At 34.3% G+C, this 17,435-nt stretch overlaps 7 protein-coding genes across 7 annotated transcripts; 3 read left to right on the forward strand and 4 right to left on the reverse strand.

Moving 5' to 3' along the window:
• Positions 1-268: 268 nt before the first annotated feature.
• Positions 269-1,175, forward strand: RO3G_07398 (mitochondrial 54S ribosomal protein uL15m; the record flags this gene model as incomplete). The annotated part of the gene is made up of 5 exons (XM_067661988.1): positions 269-400; positions 453-616; positions 672-825; positions 879-1,074; positions 1,126-1,175. 5 exons carry the CDS (start codon positions 269-271, stop codon positions 1,173-1,175), a joined length of 696 nt encoding a protein of 231 aa, XP_067518089.1.
• An 872-nt stretch (positions 1,176-2,047) lies between these two features.
• Positions 2,048-3,963, forward strand: RO3G_07399 (uncharacterized protein; the record flags this gene model as incomplete). Its single annotated transcript, XM_067661989.1, has 9 exons — positions 2,048-2,116; positions 2,182-2,214; positions 2,262-2,363; positions 2,423-2,502; positions 2,559-2,759; positions 2,808-3,012; positions 3,057-3,108; positions 3,161-3,304; positions 3,347-3,963. 9 exons carry the CDS (start codon positions 2,048-2,050, stop codon positions 3,961-3,963), a joined length of 1,503 nt encoding a protein of 500 aa, XP_067518090.1.
• Positions 3,964-5,805: 1,842 nt separating this feature from the next.
• RO3G_07400 (uncharacterized protein) lies at positions 5,806-7,501 on the forward strand (the record flags this gene model as incomplete). The annotated part of the gene is made up of 2 exons (XM_067661990.1): positions 5,806-7,237; positions 7,416-7,501. 2 exons carry the CDS (start codon positions 5,806-5,808, stop codon positions 7,499-7,501), a joined length of 1,518 nt encoding a protein of 505 aa, XP_067518091.1.
• Positions 7,502-7,845: 344 nt separating this feature from the next.
• On the reverse strand, positions 7,846-8,663 carry RO3G_07401 (uncharacterized protein; the record flags this gene model as incomplete). Its single annotated transcript, XM_067661991.1, has 5 exons — positions 7,846-8,013; positions 8,070-8,169; positions 8,259-8,377; positions 8,433-8,491; positions 8,555-8,663. The coding sequence occupies 5 exons, from the start codon at positions 8,661-8,663 to the stop codon at positions 7,846-7,848; spliced, it is 555 nt and encodes a 184-aa protein (XP_067518092.1).
• Positions 8,664-9,209: 546 nt separating this feature from the next.
• On the reverse strand, positions 9,210-9,338 carry RO3G_07402 (uncharacterized protein; the record flags this gene model as incomplete). The annotated part of the gene is made up of 1 exon (XM_067661992.1): positions 9,210-9,338. One exon carries the CDS (start codon positions 9,336-9,338, stop codon positions 9,210-9,212), a length of 129 nt encoding a protein of 42 aa, XP_067518093.1.
• A 2,729-nt stretch (positions 9,339-12,067) lies between these two features.
• On the reverse strand, positions 12,068-14,621 carry RO3G_07403 (uncharacterized protein; the record flags this gene model as incomplete). Its single annotated transcript, XM_067661993.1, has 8 exons — positions 12,068-12,336; positions 12,384-12,830; positions 12,896-12,927; positions 12,985-13,004; positions 13,072-13,271; positions 13,435-14,332; positions 14,387-14,487; positions 14,546-14,621. 8 exons carry the CDS (start codon positions 14,619-14,621, stop codon positions 12,068-12,070), a joined length of 2,043 nt encoding a protein of 680 aa, XP_067518094.1.
• A 1,079-nt stretch (positions 14,622-15,700) lies between these two features.
• RO3G_07404 (uncharacterized protein) lies at positions 15,701-17,129 on the reverse strand (the record flags this gene model as incomplete). The annotated part of the gene is made up of 6 exons (XM_067661994.1): positions 15,701-15,840; positions 15,891-16,074; positions 16,132-16,432; positions 16,491-16,819; positions 16,879-17,063; positions 17,123-17,129. The coding sequence occupies 6 exons, from the start codon at positions 17,127-17,129 to the stop codon at positions 15,701-15,703; spliced, it is 1,146 nt and encodes a 381-aa protein (XP_067518095.1).
• Positions 17,130-17,435: the final 306 nt, after the last annotated feature.

Below are 17,435 nucleotides of genomic sequence, written 5' to 3' on the forward strand. Positions count from 1 at the left end.
TTATAGAATACAAGGATCATAGTCCGATGTTTGCAAAGGGCAATTTCCTCTTAAAGACAAAGCAACTGTCGGTAAAAGTTATTCTACAAGTGTTAAGCCTTCTTTTTAATGGTGCTTTTTGTTTGATGAATATTGTATTCATATGCTCTTACGAGATGTCAACTTGTTGTCTTGCGGGGTCAACTCCGGAGATTGAATCTTGACTGCTTTATATAAAAATTTGTCCTTCTCTCCTCCCTTGCTCCCCTTGCAAAACATTTTTTTAGTCATGCTTCGATCACTGTTGACAACTCGTTTACCCACTACATCTATTGCTTCACGTGCACTCTCAACTATTCAAAAACCCAAGACTCCTGTTGATCTCGCTCACATTTCAGACAATGCTGGGGCTGTATCTCAAGTAAATAATGAGACATTTATAATAAAATGACTTGCTCATTGTATCATTTTAGCGCACTCGTGTAGGTCGTGGTCCAGGTTCTGGTAAAGGAAAGACAGCAGGACGTGGTCATAAGGGTCAAAAGGCAAGAGCAGGTAATGGACGTCCTGTTCCTTGGTTTGAAGGTGGTCAAACCCCTTTAGTTAGAAGTTTACCCAAACGTGGTTTTAACAATATGTAAGCAATGCTCTTCTTTTTTATTATTATTGTGTTTGCTCATACTTCATGCTAGTCATGGAAAAGAATATCAAGAAGTCAACTTGGATAAACTTCAACATTGGATTGAAACAGGTCGTATTGATCCTTCTCAACCCATCACCATGAAACATTTGTTAGATAGTCGTTGTATACACAAGATTGAAGATGGAGTCAAGTTATTGAGTGTTGTAAGTTGTCATTATATATATTTTAGCACATGTAACTCATTCTTGTTTTAAAGGGAGCCGAAAGCTTTAATATTCCTATTCAAATTGAGGTATCCAGAGCATCACAAAAGGCAATTGAAGCTGTTGAAAAGGCAGGAGGAAAGATTGTGACACGTTATTATAATGCACTTGGCTTAAGATCATTGATTCACCCAGAGAAATTTGCACAACTTCCCAAATTAGCTGCACCATTAAGAAAAGAAGATATCAGTAAGTTACAAAGGAAAGGAGCGTAATCATGCTTTATTAACTGTATATTAGAATATTACAATGATCCCAAGAACCGTGGTTATCTTGCTCAAGAATTATAAATTATGAAAGTAATAAAAATCAGTGTAGATATAAAAGCATAGATCAGGAAAACAAAAAAAAAGAATATTCTTCCCTACAAATTTCATATCTCTCACACAGTCCAACTTGTTAATCATAATAGAATACACAGTTATTATTATAAGCTTATTGAGTGCATTGTTTATAACAGTTTAAATGATTTAAGCTTCTAATTATTCTATTCTTCTGCTTTGCTTCTGTAAAGGCCAGTACGATTAATTTCAGAAAGTGTGTATTTGTCCAATTGGTTGATAAAAAGAGTTCAAACTTTACATGTAAGCCATTGATCAAAAGTTCAACGCTTTAGTTTGTTTGATTTAATCAAATTGAAAAAAAAAAAGATAAAAGTGATACAAACATGGTATATATTTGATCAGAAAAGATATTTTGAGGCTTGAATAAAATCTTTTACTGACAAGTCTAATATAAATAATAAAAGATTAGCCAAAAATAAACTGTAAAGAGGATCATGATGACGATGGATAAACAGCGAGGAATTTATTAACGTATTCAATGCGTGTGTGAAGGCCAGAATTTAAAATGACAGCTGTTGAACAAAATTTAATTATTTTACAGAGAAGGGGACCCTTGATTTTTATAAAACAAGCATCTTCTTTTCCACTCATCAAAAAGAAGATCGCTTTACCCAAAAAGATCTTGTTTACCATAAATAGTAATCTTTTAGGGATGTACTTTTTTTTTTTCTTTTTTTTTTTGACGCGGTGGACTGACTCGGTGGAAGAAAGATTACCTCTTTTAGGATTCAATGCTCCCTTCATCTTCCGCACATCTTTTTGTTTATTTTTTTTTTTTCGCTTTTCACATTTTGTTTATTCTTTCTTCTTTATAAAACATGATTCGAACTTTATCTGCTGCAAGACGTACAACACTCTGTTTGACTAAACCAATTACACAAATTTCTGTAAAAAAAGATATATAAAAAAACGGTATTCTTGTTCATCAATTGATATTAAAATATGAATATAGCGTGGTTATGTATTTCCAGCTGGACAACAAGAGGTAAATAATGGATAGTTTTAATGAATACTTATTAAATTCATTACTAGTTCCTGAATGAAAGACTTGAAAAAATGGATCCTGAAATGTTTGATATCATTGAAAAGGAAAAGAAGAGACAAAAGGAAAGCATTGTTCTTATTCCTTCTGAGGTAAAACAGATTGAATCATTAGGAATAAAATAGAACGATCTCTAAAAAGAAATCAATAGAATTTTACATCAAGAGCTGTAATGGATGCACTTGGAAGTATTATGCAAAACAAGTATTCTGAAGGTTATCCTGGAGCAAGGTAATGTGAATATATATATATTTTTTTGGAATATTTTCAAGAATAACAGTGATTAGATATTACGGTGGTAATGAATTTATTGACATGTCAGAAAACTTGTGTCGCAAGCGAGCATTAGAAGCATTCGATCTTAAGGAGGATCAGTGGGGTGTTAATGTTCAACCATTATCGGGTGCTCCTGCCAACTTGTATGTTTATGGCGCACTCTTGAAACCTCATGAACGTATCATGGGTCTTGATCTTCCTCATGGTGGACAGTAAGTAAGAGATGGAAAGATGAAAGTGATGACTTAACTTCATCCTAGTTTATCACACGGTTATCAAATTCCATCCAAAAAGATTTCAAGCGTTTCTGCTTATTTTGAAACTTTACCTTATCGATTAGATGAATCTACTGGTAGAATTGATTATGACACATTAGAACAAAATTCAATGCTTTATAGACCTAAGATTATTGTTGCTGGTGCGAGTGCTTACGCTCGTAATATTGATTATGCTAGAATGAGACAGGTAAATGAAATGAATTGATTGTTTTAAATACTTATTCTTTCTAGATTGCTGATAAATGTGGTGCTTATCTTATGGCTGATATTGCTCACATCTCTGGTAAGTCAATTATGATTTTGTTTTGATTCAAACTTATAAAAATAATACATAGGTTTGATTGCTGCTGATGTCTTGCCTGGTCCATTTGAGCATGCTGATATTGTTACCACAACTACACATAAATCTCTTCGTGGTCCTCGTGGTGCAATGATCTTCTTCAGAAAGGGACTTCGTAGTGTTGATAAAAAGGGAAAAGGTAATTATCTGGATTAATCTTTCTCTTACTCAACTTTCTTAGAAACCTTTTATGATCTCGAGAACCCTATCAATCAATCTGTCTTCCCAGGCCATCAAGGAGGTCCTCATAACCACACAATCAGTGCTTTATCTGTCGCCTTAAAACAAGTGAAATCTCCCTTATTTAAAGAATATCAAACACAAGTCTTGAAGAATAATGCTGCTTTTGCCGAACGTTTCCTTCAATTAAATTATGATCTTGTCTCTGGTGGTACTGACAATCATTTGTTGTTGGTTGACTTGAAATCCAAGGGTGTAGACGGTGCCCGTGTTGAGCGTGTGTTGGAATTAGTTAACATTGCAGCCAATAAGAATACTGTACCTGGAGACAAGAGTGCTCTTATTCCTGGTGGCCTTCGTATCGGTACACCAGCCATGACCAGTCGTGGCTTAAAGGAAGATGACTTTGTCAAGATTGCTGACTTTATTGACCGTGCTGTTGAGATTACAGTTGAAGAAAAGAAGAAGGTGGACGGAAAGAAGTTGTCTGACTTTAAAACACATGTGAATGATGGATCAAGTATCCAATCCATTCAACATTTACGAGCTAATGTCTCCCAATTCGCTTCTGCTTTCCCCACTGTTGGATTTTGGGAATCTGAAATGAAATACAACTAAAATTATCCTTCCCTGTTCTTAGATCAAATATTTGTCATTAATATATTAAATTTATTCTTCTTTTGGCCTCTACATTGTCAATTTGATTTTTTACATTCATCTTTTTAATAATCGTAATCGATAACCTGTACAAGCTTACTTTATGTTCCTGAGCTAATCATCTTGCTGTATTGTCTCATTATTACATGTCCTGTCATTGACATAATCTAGCCGGTAACGTTGAATGAGTCCAATGATTGTACCCTGAATTTATCAAATTTTATTTGTGTACATTAAAGGTATTCTTAATATTGACAGTGGCAGGTACAAAAGAAGACGTCCTAGTTAGCAGCCATTCGTTGCTAAAGAGGCACAACTCTTTCTCTGTTTGTGGGCACTTTAGATTGTACTTCACACTTGACACTTTCATTCTGCACAATGTAAGTTAAACGTTTGTCATACCAAAAACTCAGTTTTTTTTTTTACTACAGCATAGCTCTTGGATAGGTCACAGCTGCCTTATTAGAAGGCATGTATTTAGCGGTTGACTATTCCGACGTTTTGGATGCAGCAACTTTGTTTGATAAATTGCATACAGTCTAATGGTGAGACAACGAAAAACAATGCAAACAAAAAAGAGAAATATGATTAAGGAGTGATAACTTGTTTAGATGTATATGTCTTTACTTCAATGAAGCAAACTCATGGAAATTGAATATTTTTTTTATATCATTCTTTGAGCTTAACTTTTTTTTCCTACAAAATAATCCGCAAGTGATAGGATTTTCATTAGAAATCCTGTGCTCATGAATCATTTGGTTATAAAAGGCTGCTTAGAATAAAACTCCACGGATTTATATATAAAAGTCCTTTTTTAATCCACTTGGATAGTGTTGATTGTACAACATGAACTATAATTCTCGGGTATTTAAAACATAAAATAGGAGAGAAATTTTAATGTTGATTCCTGAAAACTAATAAGGCTAAGATCCCTTTCCTTTTTTATGTCATCGATTTCATGTTTATGAGTTTCTTTGTGAAGAAAAAAGTTACCAAGTTAGGATTAGAATAACAAGCAAAGTATTTATTAATTTCCTTTTTTTAATAGTAGCTTTGTTTGATTCAGATGCCTCACCAGAAGATAAGCCTTCTGATACTGGCTCATTGTTTGCTTCACCGTTTTTGCTTTACTGTACTCAGATATGAAGCATCGCGACTTCTTCGGCAGTAAACAAGCTTTCAATGCCTCTTTGGACATATGGAAAGCAGTGGTGACATACCACTCATTAACATGAGTCTGATGTTTGATCCAATTAGCAAACTTGAAACATCAAACGTCAAATTTCATTTTGTCTGCGATCTGGGATACTGGCCAATGGTTCATTAGCACATTCAAGAGCGCTTCTTTGAACAAAAAGGTATTGAGAAATGTTGATTGATGAAGAGGACAATATTTTATATATTGTTGTCAGTAAAAAGTATGTAACTGCGAATAAGATAATTGATAAACCAATATTCATTGAGGTGTGGTGGTTGAAGGAACTCAAAAATCCGATCAATTGAGTTCAAAATGTTGACCAATTGAGATTGAAAATACTGTATGTACCTTGAAAATAATCATTTTACTCTCCCCTTTTATATGTTTATTTGTTATTAAAAGTTGGTTATTATGTAAGAAAAAAGAAAATTTATAGCTAAAATAATAAGTGTTCATTCAACACAATGCAACTTGACTAACCTACAACAAGCTTATGGACAAAAACAAAAATATTACACAAACATCATTTTTTTTAAATTGTACTATTTGAATTGAAGCACATTTCTTTTTCTTTTGTCAAACATAAAATAAATAAAATAAAGGGGATGGAGAAAAAACATCGTTTATCAGTTTCTTCATTTGGCTTCTTCAAGGGCGTTAAATCACTCTTATCAAGCAAATCTAAAGAATCACAACTCCAGAGAACATCAACTAGCATTAATCAAGATGTCTATGCAAAAGAGGGGGTTGCAGTCACTCTGACCACTGCAGTAGCCAAATACCATCATCATGGGCCAATCAATGTACTTCAACCGAATCCCCTATCTTTCTCAACCACAAAATCCAACTTACGCCTTTCTTCATTTGACCATAAAGTCTATGTCCACTATGAACCTAAAAAATCGCAAGTCGTTCTGGGCACAAACCCAGACGCGAGGCATTCCAAATCATTCAAACTCACCGTGCAACAATTTGGTTGGCTCATTCAGCAATTAAATGAAGAGCAGGTAGTGCATGACTCGCTCGAAAAGGTCCTTTCGCTCTCTTCGCATGATATCCTTGCCTATATTCATCCTGCTCTTTTGGCTGTCTTTGGTACCAGTCAATCTCGATCCATTGGCCAAAGACTCTTGCGTCTCGTTCAACGTAAACAAAGGAAAAAGTATTCACACGACATGATCCACCACAATCTATTCATGTTACCCAAGGCTCTTTTGATACAGGCAGCAGGTCACATCCCACAGACCTTGCTTAATATGCCCAGTCTGATATCGGACAGTACGCATCTCTTGTTTGATACACCTTATGATCTCATATCCACCGCCTACCTTGATCGTCTCAAGAGATACTGTCGACATATCGCTCACTGCAGCCATGAGCTACAGATCTTCTCTTTACCTTCTCACTTACCATCGCTCCCATATCTTCGTTCTTCGACCGACGTCACCAAAAAAAGCAATCGAACGGTGCCTATTCAATGTGTTGATTGCTCTTTTCCGTTTAGACTTGAAACAATCGAAAGTGCAATTCGTGAACAAGTGTCTGTCATGTTTCCTGTATCCTATGTCAATTACTTGTCTCCTACAAATACTTCAGGTATCATGATGACATCAGCCGTGGAAAGAAGAGATGTGTTTGACAGTTTGACCAAAATACAACCTCATGCTGCTTCTGCCTTTCATTATATTCCGCCCGATAAAAGCGATGACACTGTTAGTAGTCTTCATTCTCTCCTAGAAGAAGGCACAGTGGCCGATGAAAGGTCTGGATATGTCGCTGTGGATCATGAAGCAGAGGAGATTTTGGTTGTTTTCCCTGGTATGAAAACATCTCCAGCTCTATTTGAACATGTCTCGTTGTCATCCGTTCCCTGGACCGAGACAGACGTCTTGTATGATGAAGAGCCTTGGGTATTGGAATGTGCATTGACAGCTTGGCGGCGGTGTGAAATGAAGGTGGTGACATTGCTCATGCGACTTTGTGCAACCATGCCTTCGCGTTACCGAGTGGTCATCATAGGACATTCCCTTGGGGGAGGTAATAACCCTATTTTGTCTATTGATTTACTTACAAAACATATCTTATAGCTACTGCTTGTCTTTGTGCTTCCTCTCTAAGAAATACCAAACTTTTATTAAACAGACCAATTACCGTTTGTACCATTTTCTCACCTAGAGTGGCCAACAAGGCATTTTTGAAAACACTTTCTACGCAGGACGTGAATGTGATTCGAATTACGAACCATACAGACCTTATGGCACACCTGCCTCCACGCACATCTGGGCTTCTTCATGCTGGTGACTCGACCGTGATTTTGTCTGCAGATATAGAAGACGCTTATATACTTGAAAATATGTTGCCAGAATTGGTAGAGGATACTTTGAATAGAACGTTTTTGACTCAAGAAGATATTGAAATTCAATCAGATTCTAATATTTGGGGTATTGAATTGGGCAATAGTAAAGCAAAATGCATTATAAATCTGTTGTAAATATTGTTCTTTAAATAAAACTTAAATTTGTTGGAGTTATTTCTCTCTTTATGATCATTGTCTTCAAATAACACTCATTATTAGAGTACCACAGACAATGACTCTCTGGACAATGAAGTTCTTTTTTATATAAATCAAATGCACTTTTTTTTATTTACATGCCCTTAATGTATGCAGGATTGGCTTTAAATACATTTTGAATGATAGAAATAATGTTTTCAAGAGCTTCAAGCCATGCTCTCATTTGAGCTAAACCATCTTCATCCAAGACACCAATTTTCTCGTAAAAGTCCTTACGATAAGGACAGGCCTTCATAGCAAGCTAATTAAAATAGAGAAGGTGTCAAATCATAGTTGTCAAATAAAAATAAAACTTACACCAAAGACAGGACGAATAACAATGCTATGGTGCTTTCTGAGTGTTTGCTCATAGGATTTGGTAAAAGAAGCATTCAATTCTTCTGTAGGATTATCCAAACTACGACGCAAAGCTTGTGCAGTAAAATCGAGACCTCTTCATATGTTGATCAATAATACATCTTTTTTTATATTTTCAATCCTTCCTACCTTGTCAACCAAAGAAGACCCTCAGTGGCCACTCTTTTCTTCTCAGGAGATTCATTTTTCATTAATTCTTCAAGCGTGTTATTGGCAGTAGGGTTGGACAAATAGCGCTCTCTGATTTTCTTTTTATATGTTTTAATATAATTATAATTATTTTTATATACTATTTTAAATTACCTTAATATTACCGTTCATGTCATTCTGAACAACAGAGAAGGCAGCAGAACCGAGTAAATCTATATAAACCCATACAAGCAAGATGAGAATAATAGTCAAGATGACTATTTTTTAATTTTTACCAAAAAGCTTAACAAGTCCCTCAGTAGCTTCCAAGAATTGTTCGGTATCTACGCCTTTGCTGGTATCAACATCAACATAGGATCGAGCAAGAGTATCAAAGTAGGTCATTTTAAAGTTTATTGAAAAAAAGGAGAAAAAAATACACCTTGTTTACGTGTTTGTATTTTTATAAATAGAATTTAAAGAACCGCTTATTTCATACAGTGTGTTTGATTGGTCTATGAAAAATAGGGTGAAGGTCTTTTGAAGCCTTTTTTATACAATACCTCGCGCTTGAATCGAGCCTTTTACGAGCCAATGACATCTTGTACTCCATACGTATGGCAGTACTTTATTTTAAGGATTAAATGTATTGCACGAGTATACAGCATCTCTCGTTAATTGATGCCAAGACGCGCTACAGAAGCAGTATGTTTATTCTGTAATAAATGTACAATATGCTGCTATGAGTATATGTTTTGTCCTGTTCATACACACACTTTCTTCTCTTCATCATCTAACATTGAAATTCAAGATTCTCCCTTTTTTTTTTTTTTAAAAAAAAAAAAGGGTAAAAAGATTTTAAAAATAAGAGTGAAGCCTCACTTGAATACAACTTGCTTTTCTTCCATTTTCTTGTATTGTAGTAAATGTTTCCACTTCTGTTTAAAAGATTTACATACAACTTCCATTGGGATATATTTTTTGTTTACCTTCATGCACACCCATTTTTCTTTCTTGCAATATAGAAACCAAAGACACAACATCAGCAATAGCATTCTCCATACCTACTACAGTAACCATATCATATAATTTAAGAGATCTATCAATCTTCATTGTACATGTAAGTACCCTTATCATTTTTATCCAACCTTTATTCTACGCTTTTACCCAGTCAACATATCTCTCATATCCATGTTCAAATTGATTTTCAGCGAAGTTACTGCTGCCAGTATTATGTATTCGGTGGATAGGATTAATTGCTGCTTCAATAGCAATAAACTTGGCTTCTTTAAACTGGTTGTCCAAATCGACAGAGGCCGCGGTCTCATGTCGAGACGCTCGTCTTTTATCTTGCTTGTTCTTTTTATTCGCCTGCGAATCTTTCTTTTTTGCTGATGCTGTACTCGACACTGGCTTTTTGGTACTTGTATTTTCATTAGGTGTTTGTTTTTTTCTGCCATCATTTGTATGCTTTTTTTGCTCCTTTTGCTTATCTTTCTTTAATGGAGAGCCGTTTTCCATTAAATTAGGTTTAAATTCGCCAGCAAATGGATTTAACATGTCAAAATTATGAAAAAGAAACGCAGTAAAGTAGGTGAAGAAAAAAAAACCACAGCAGGCTCTTATCTCAAACTATTTAAACTCAGAAGGCTACGTTACTCTGGCGATTAGGTGTAAACTTCAATAAGTTCATCATCCAATGTGATCTTTCTTTTGGTCACTATACAGCACCAAATAAGCAATTCTCTTGTTTATTTTCGACCTTTATATATTAGCTTTTTGCTTAGCTGGTCTCATTTTGTATCTTTGCAGCATTTGTTCAATATTACTTTACAAGTTTCTTTTTATCGAGTAAGGGTCAATCATTTTCGTCATTCATGAAACAAAAAGATTCTCTGCTTTTCATATTAAGCTTTCATAAAAATACGCGTTATCAAGTATTTTTTTTATTTTATTTTATTTTACAAAAATATACCTATAATGATACTGCTACCTAAAAGCAGTACAATTGAAGTTCAAATGCTTGTATAAATATTAGTGATTCTTTCAAAACTTTGGGGCTGTAATGATGAATTGGGATCAGATTTAAGCACAAGATAGACTATAGAAACAATTAAAGGTAAAAGATAGTAATGATAAGCATAAAGGCAACAAGTGTGAGAGTGCAAACCATTACTTCCATGAAACAAAGATTAGAATGAATAAACAGTTTAAGACTAATATTTTCTAGGTACAATGTTTTCAGGAATAAATATTGCTCTGACTTGTCGCTTTTTCATACTAATTGAATTATGGAATTGGTAAAAATGCAAGACGATAAAAACTAAAAGCAAAGATAATATGAAAAGAAAACGGTAAGATATAAGATTGAGTTTAACTAAAGAGTATCTTTCTTGTATTTGTCGGGTTGACAAACTATTTTTTACAGGAATGCTGGATGTTAACTAAGGTTTTATCTGCAGATAACGTTCATTTTTAGCCCTATACAACTTATGCAATATTTTATCACTCTTTTTTATTACGTACAATTAAATGAAAACTGCTTAAAACAAAGGAAGCACTGGTAAGCATACCTTTCAAGAGCATTGAATATCATAAATTTCAGTTTGAGACGCTTTTTAAGCAAGATACTTTTGTACAACTTGTGTTACCCAACTGCATAAATGAAATACAAATCTAGCAAAAAAAAATAAAAGCCAAATATACACTCATTTAGACTGCATACTTCTCAAACCATCAGTGTCCTTTCAAAACAAGACTACATGAAAAGTCAGTATTTACATTATGAATTTTTTCTAAATATTCACTTTATAAACAAATTGCTTTTTTTATAGGGTTAAGCCCTTGTTTACATATCATGTAAGGTTGTACATAAATATCAAATTCCAGAGAAAAATATTTAAACGCGATTTTTTTAAAAATCTTTTTTTTTTTCTTTATCCGTCGAGCATTCTTCTAATTCTTAAACAACTCGAATTTACTCAATAAAAAAAAAGGTAAAGAATTTATATATTTTTTCTTTTGAAACATCTATTTGTAAGCATGGGATACATAATATGCCTCTTTTCATTTATGAATTACTGAGGTAAGTGGGGTCAGGATAGACTATTTTTAAAGCATGTATTTATATAAACATACCTTTACATGGCTTTTGGATATATATAATCGCTTATTGCATCTTTTTTTTTGTGGTTCTTTTATTTAAAGCAAAAATGATTATGTAAATTTCATCATTGGCGTTACAATTTAAATTCAAAGGCTTTACAATACATAGGCATGTAATGAATTAAACTAAAAAACTATGTTTGTCTGAATCCTTTTTCATTTCCAGGTGGTCACAAAGAATATCATCATATATGTTTACATTTTAGTAGGCTGGTTATGGAGATCGGAAAAGGACAATTAAATATGAAAAAGGGATTGTTGCTTTTTTGTAATTATATAATTGTTGAACAGAAAAAAACAGAATGATTCTGGTCAGTATTCTCTAAATGTCTATTACTTTGTTATGATGATTAGGTATACACACATGTATAAGGGGTTATTTCATTTAGTTTCAAATATTGAACTACAAACCCTATGACGAGCACAAATTACTAGTATGAAAAAATCGGTCAATTTTGATACACACTTATCAGTAAAAGTAACTAGATAATAATGTTGGCAAAAATACACATTAGAATCATCCACTAATATCAGATAAAAAAATGCATGATTATACAAGATAAAAAGAAGGCTCGAGGTATATTTTAAGTTTATTTTTTCCCACATTTAAACGGTGCAATACCACCAAATTATGCTAGTTGTGTTTAGCGTTTTTCTTTGACAAGGTATTTTAAAAATATGAATGAACAAGATAGGGTGAAACAAACAAATATCATTAAGCGTGTCACATCAGACCAAAATGCTTGTCCATTGAATCCAAATCTTGCCAATATAATAGGACCTGGTATTTGTATATCTGCAATTGATTTATCCCTCAAAGTGATATCTTTCAATTCGTTCACAATAAGTGCTTCATATCCATAATTGAAAAAGCTCAAGTGCTGTAACCAGCTTAGAACAGGAGGAATATGATCTAATATAATACATTAGAATTTCTAAAGTATAACTGTTTTTCATTACCTTTGTTCAGCAAGAAACCACCAAACAGCATGGAGAATAAGATTGTCAAATTAGCTATCAGATTAGCCATTGATAAGCTTTTAATACCAATGGCAAAACACATGCACAATCCAGCCGCCGCCAGGTTGAACAAGACCAATACAAGTAAAAATTTTGCAAATATGACGAGAGATGGATTGAGGCCAATCATGTAATAGCATATTGATCCCATCACTAAAGGTGGGATCACACGCAAAGGGACAATATCAAACATAATCTTAGCTAGAAAATAGGCGCTTGGACTGTAATAGCCATTTTCGCGTTCTCGCATAAACAATATTCTTTCGTTGCTAAAAATATCCAATGAACTTGTAGCTGCAAATCCCAGCAAGGCACACATGAAGAACAAAACACCTAATCTGTTTTGTACGCCTGAGAGATCAACATCGACTTGCCAAAAGAGACTACCTAATAAAAGAGCAAGTACGACTGAAAACAAAAAATGAGCAAAGAATAAGAATGGATTTCTGTACATATTGATGAAAGTTCTTGAAGACAAAAGTATCTAACAAAAAATCTGTTGTTAGAAACTGTTGAACATCATTGCTTCTCTTAGGCTTACCCATTCATGATAAAATTGAGCTATTGAGAATATGGAAGTATCCTGACCTACTGCATCAACCCATACTGAATAGGAACCGTTTTGTACTGATCTACCGATACGCTTTTCAACAGTTTTATACAATTCGGATGACACAAATGAATCAAATAAATAATGTGTATGATTGGATTCTGACAAAAGATCAAGTTCTTCTTGATCTCTGCTGGAGGAATTTATATGGCTGCTGTTATAAGGTGCATCAGGGTGCATAGATGTTAAATCATCAGGTCTCTTCATTGTTAGATCGACTATAGTCACGATAAAAAAAATAACAAGTTGGTTATAAACAATGGATAGGTAGTGGTAATTTTCTTACTTAAATAATCAGCTATATTGTAGTCTGTCGGGATAGAAAAGCCTAGATTTCTGAAATAGTTTGAACAAGTCCCTATTGGACCAAAATATACCTACCAGAGCAATTGTTAGATGCACAGTTACTAAATAAATAGAGATGGAAAAGCAATACCATTTGACCAGTCGAAAGTAGCATGAGTGAATCAAACATTTGATAAATATTAGATCTTGGTTGATGAATGGTGACAACAATAGTTCTTTTGCCTTCATGAGCTAGTCTATGAAGACACTCCATAACAACTCCAGCGTTATAGGCATCCAACCCGCTTGTAGGTTCATCCAAAAATAATAGACTAGGACTGGTCACTAGCTCTTTACCTATGCTCACTCTTCTTTTTTCACCACCACTGATGCCTCGTTTTCCTGGCATACCGATTTGACTATCTGCAATCTTGCTTATTCCAAGTTCTTGGATTACTTCTTCCACTCTCTTTAGTTTTGCTTGTAAGGGCATCTGTCGAGGCAAACGCATCATTGCAGCATAGGTCAGTGTCTCACGCACAGTTAAGGTACCCATCAGACTATCATCCTGGTCTACAAACCCTGTAAGCCTTCGGAACTGCCTCACGCTAGGGGATACACCGTTTAATAAGATATTTCCACTGGCAACACCTCTCTTATGTTTTCGGGCTAATATATCCAGCAAACTGGATTTTCCTGCACCAGAGGGTCCCATGACTGCCAACATTTGTCCAGGCTCAACATATCCACTCAAGTTGGATAAAATGTGCTTTCCATTGACTGTGTAAGAAACTTCCGAAAATGTAAGAGTTACTTCTGCAGTGGATGAATAACTAGATAGGTCATCATTATTATCCTCTGTCAACTGTATGCGGGTGCCAAATATTTTTCTTTGCTTTAAAGCCGTATATTTAGTGACCCCATACAAGAGTACACAGGCAACAAATATAGCTGATATAATCATCACTTCTGTATAGCTGGAAAACTTTTGCTCCTATAATATAAACTTATAAATCTTTTAGTTTTAATGCATTTCTTTTTCTCTTACAATAGGACCGACATCTAAAAAGTCCTGCTCATTTGCACATTCTCCTACATCACAAGCCAGCTGGATATTATCAGGAAATACACTTACGAGCGTTGAGTATTCTGAATGAAACTGGTTAATAACCAAAATATATATTGATTAATCTAACCTCGATCTTACCATTGTACCAACAATTCTTTCCATTCTCGCAATACCATTCAGAAGGACCTTTTACGTTCTTTACGAGTTCTGACATATCTATAATCCATTATATGAGATAAACTTCTTTTTCTCCCACTCAATTCCCAAAATCAGCAATGATTCTTTCTCTGTTGCATATATATGTTTAGAACAAGAACCTACCTACTTCTTTTCCACACATAAATGCATCATTCATACAGACACATTTTGCTTTTGGACAGCTTCCTTTTACCGTATCATCACCAGATACTTTGAAGGGGAGAAGAAGTTAAGTGGGTGGAAGGGAAATCAGTTTGAAAAGTGATACTTACCTGATTGGCTACATTCACTTAATTCACAATAAAATTGTTCTTCGCGATCTTTCCAAAACTGAAATATACATTCGTTCTTCTCCCATTCACAAGATAATGATACGTGTGTATTATCTATCCAGGGTATATCTATATGAATTGTTAGTATCATTCCCAAAGGGCAAGATAGTTTATAAAATTTACTTGTCGTTGCACACCATGCATGCATTGATTTGAGGCCAATAGCTGTTTTTATACACGTAGAATTGTTTCCTTTTACAGTCTGGCAGACTTGATCATTTTGACACACATTACAGTTGACACCTCCCCAACTAGAAAAGAAAATCAGTTTTTATTTTTCATTTGTCCTCAATTTTAAACATATTACCCAGAATCACAACTACAATCCTCATTATTTTTTCTTGTTGGTCTATCAGTATTATAAAGTGAACCACAGAGTGGGTCAGCACAATCTAATCCACCTATTGAAGGAAAATTTTCAACATTTCTGCATATTTTGTATGAAATGCATAAAACGCTTTACCCCAGCCTACTGGACAGTGACAAGCACCACTCGGGTCACACCGTCCCCCGTTTACACAATTATTGGTTGGCAATTGGCAATTAAAACATACAGGACATTCTTGGTTTGGTAGGTCTTGTCTTTTTAAATGTGGGAACATGAAGAAAAATAAAGCAGAGAGATCAGTAACACGAATTATTTGGATCAGTTAAAGTTCAGCTACAATTAAAAATTGCACATTATATTTTATTTTATAGACCCATAAAGTATTTACAACGCAGGGGAAATATATATAAAGTAGATAGTTTTTATATGTAAAACTTAGATTGCAGACGGTGAAATCTTCATTTGTTCAAGTGGAATAGGATCAAAATTGTGAATATCAATGCCTCTTGATAAAAGCTCTTGTTCTGCATGTGGAGGAACTAAACGTCTAATCAAATCAGGTCGAATAGATAATTCTATATGAAAAAATGAACAAACAGCAGATGTAACTATGATTATTGCTTACCTTCTCTTGTAAAGTTCAAAACAGGTGGTAAAATTCTATCTTCGGATAACTTGGTATTGGGATCACGAATCGCGTCAAAGAATGGATGACATAATGCTTCAATGGGAGAAATCCTTCGTTGAGGATGATATTGTAGCATACGTTCTAATAAATCAACTGCTTCAGGTGTAGCTGTTGTGAAAATCTACGTACAAATTAAGCTCATATCTTTTTTTTTGTTTTGTTTTTGTTTGTGCTTTACATTAGACAATGATTGTCGCTTAATCTGAGGAAATCTATGCTCAACGTAGTTTGCATTCATAGCAGCAATTTCAGTCCTATCAGGCGTACCCAAAATCTTGATAATTTCTACTAATTGATCAATACCACTATCACCAGGAAAGAAAGGTTGTCCCAAGATCAACTCAGCCATAACACAACCTGTTGACCAAATATCAATGCTAAGAGTATAGTTTGTTGCTCCAAAAATCAATTCTGGTGCACGATAATATCGTGAACAAATATAAGACACATTAGGTTCGCCGGGAACAAGTATTTTAGCACTAAGATAATTTCATTATTAAAACTACATGTTCTCTTTAACACAATCACATCCTGTACCTTCCAAAATCACACATTTTGCAAACACCCGTTATAGGGTTCAACAACACATTTTGAGGCTTGATATCGCGATGACAAATGCCGAGGCAATGAATATAGGCTAATGATCGAAGTACTTGATACATGTATAGTTGTACTAACAGAATTGGCATATTAAGTTTTGATTTAGCATACTGTCTAGTTGCTTTATATAAAGTATCAGGAATGTATTCCATCACTAAGTTTAAATACACTTCGTCTTCCTTGTTTTCCACTTGATTATAAAAGTAAGATTTAAGCTGACACACATTTGGATGATCCACAAGGCGCATTATTTGTAACTCACGATTCTATTCCCAAAGCAAATATCAGCTGGCTATTCTTCCTTTAGTATTAGTATATTCTATACCTTAAATCTTCTGTCTTGAAGAACCTTCTTGATAGCTGCTTCTTCGTTTGTTTCTACAAGGCGCGTTTGATATACAACACCAAAAGAACCGTTTCCTGTTATTTTCTTGTTAGCATATTCCAACTTTATTTGCTTTCCGGATCTTGCATCTTTTGCAATCACTCTGATAGTTTTGTCATGATGAGCTTTTAAAAAAAGAATTTTTAATACTTGTATTAGCTTATTGACATTAGGTCATGATTACCTGTCATTAGGTTAGTTTCTTATTTATTGGGAAAATGTCTCTTTATAAAACGATGGAGAAAAAATAACGAATATGAGTTATCTTTTTTTTTTTTGTATTACGAAAGAAGAAAAAGGAAAAAATAGAATAAATTGGCGCAAAAGGAGAGTTTCTTGACAATAATTTGTTCTTGGGGGTCGTTTGCTTACGGAGATTCAATTTAGTTTGACACATCGTTAACGAATGATGTGAAACAATTCTTTTTTTTTTTTGTTGAGCGTACTTGGTAAAACTATAAAAAATAGTTGCACATAAACCACAGCCACCGCTGTTT

This window comes from Rhizopus delemar, genomic scaffold (assembly GCF_000149305.1).
Source record: "Rhizopus delemar RA 99-880 supercont3.5 genomic scaffold, whole genome shotgun sequence".
NCBI lineage: Eukaryota > Fungi > Mucoromycota > Mucoromycetes > Mucorales > Rhizopodaceae > Rhizopus > Rhizopus delemar.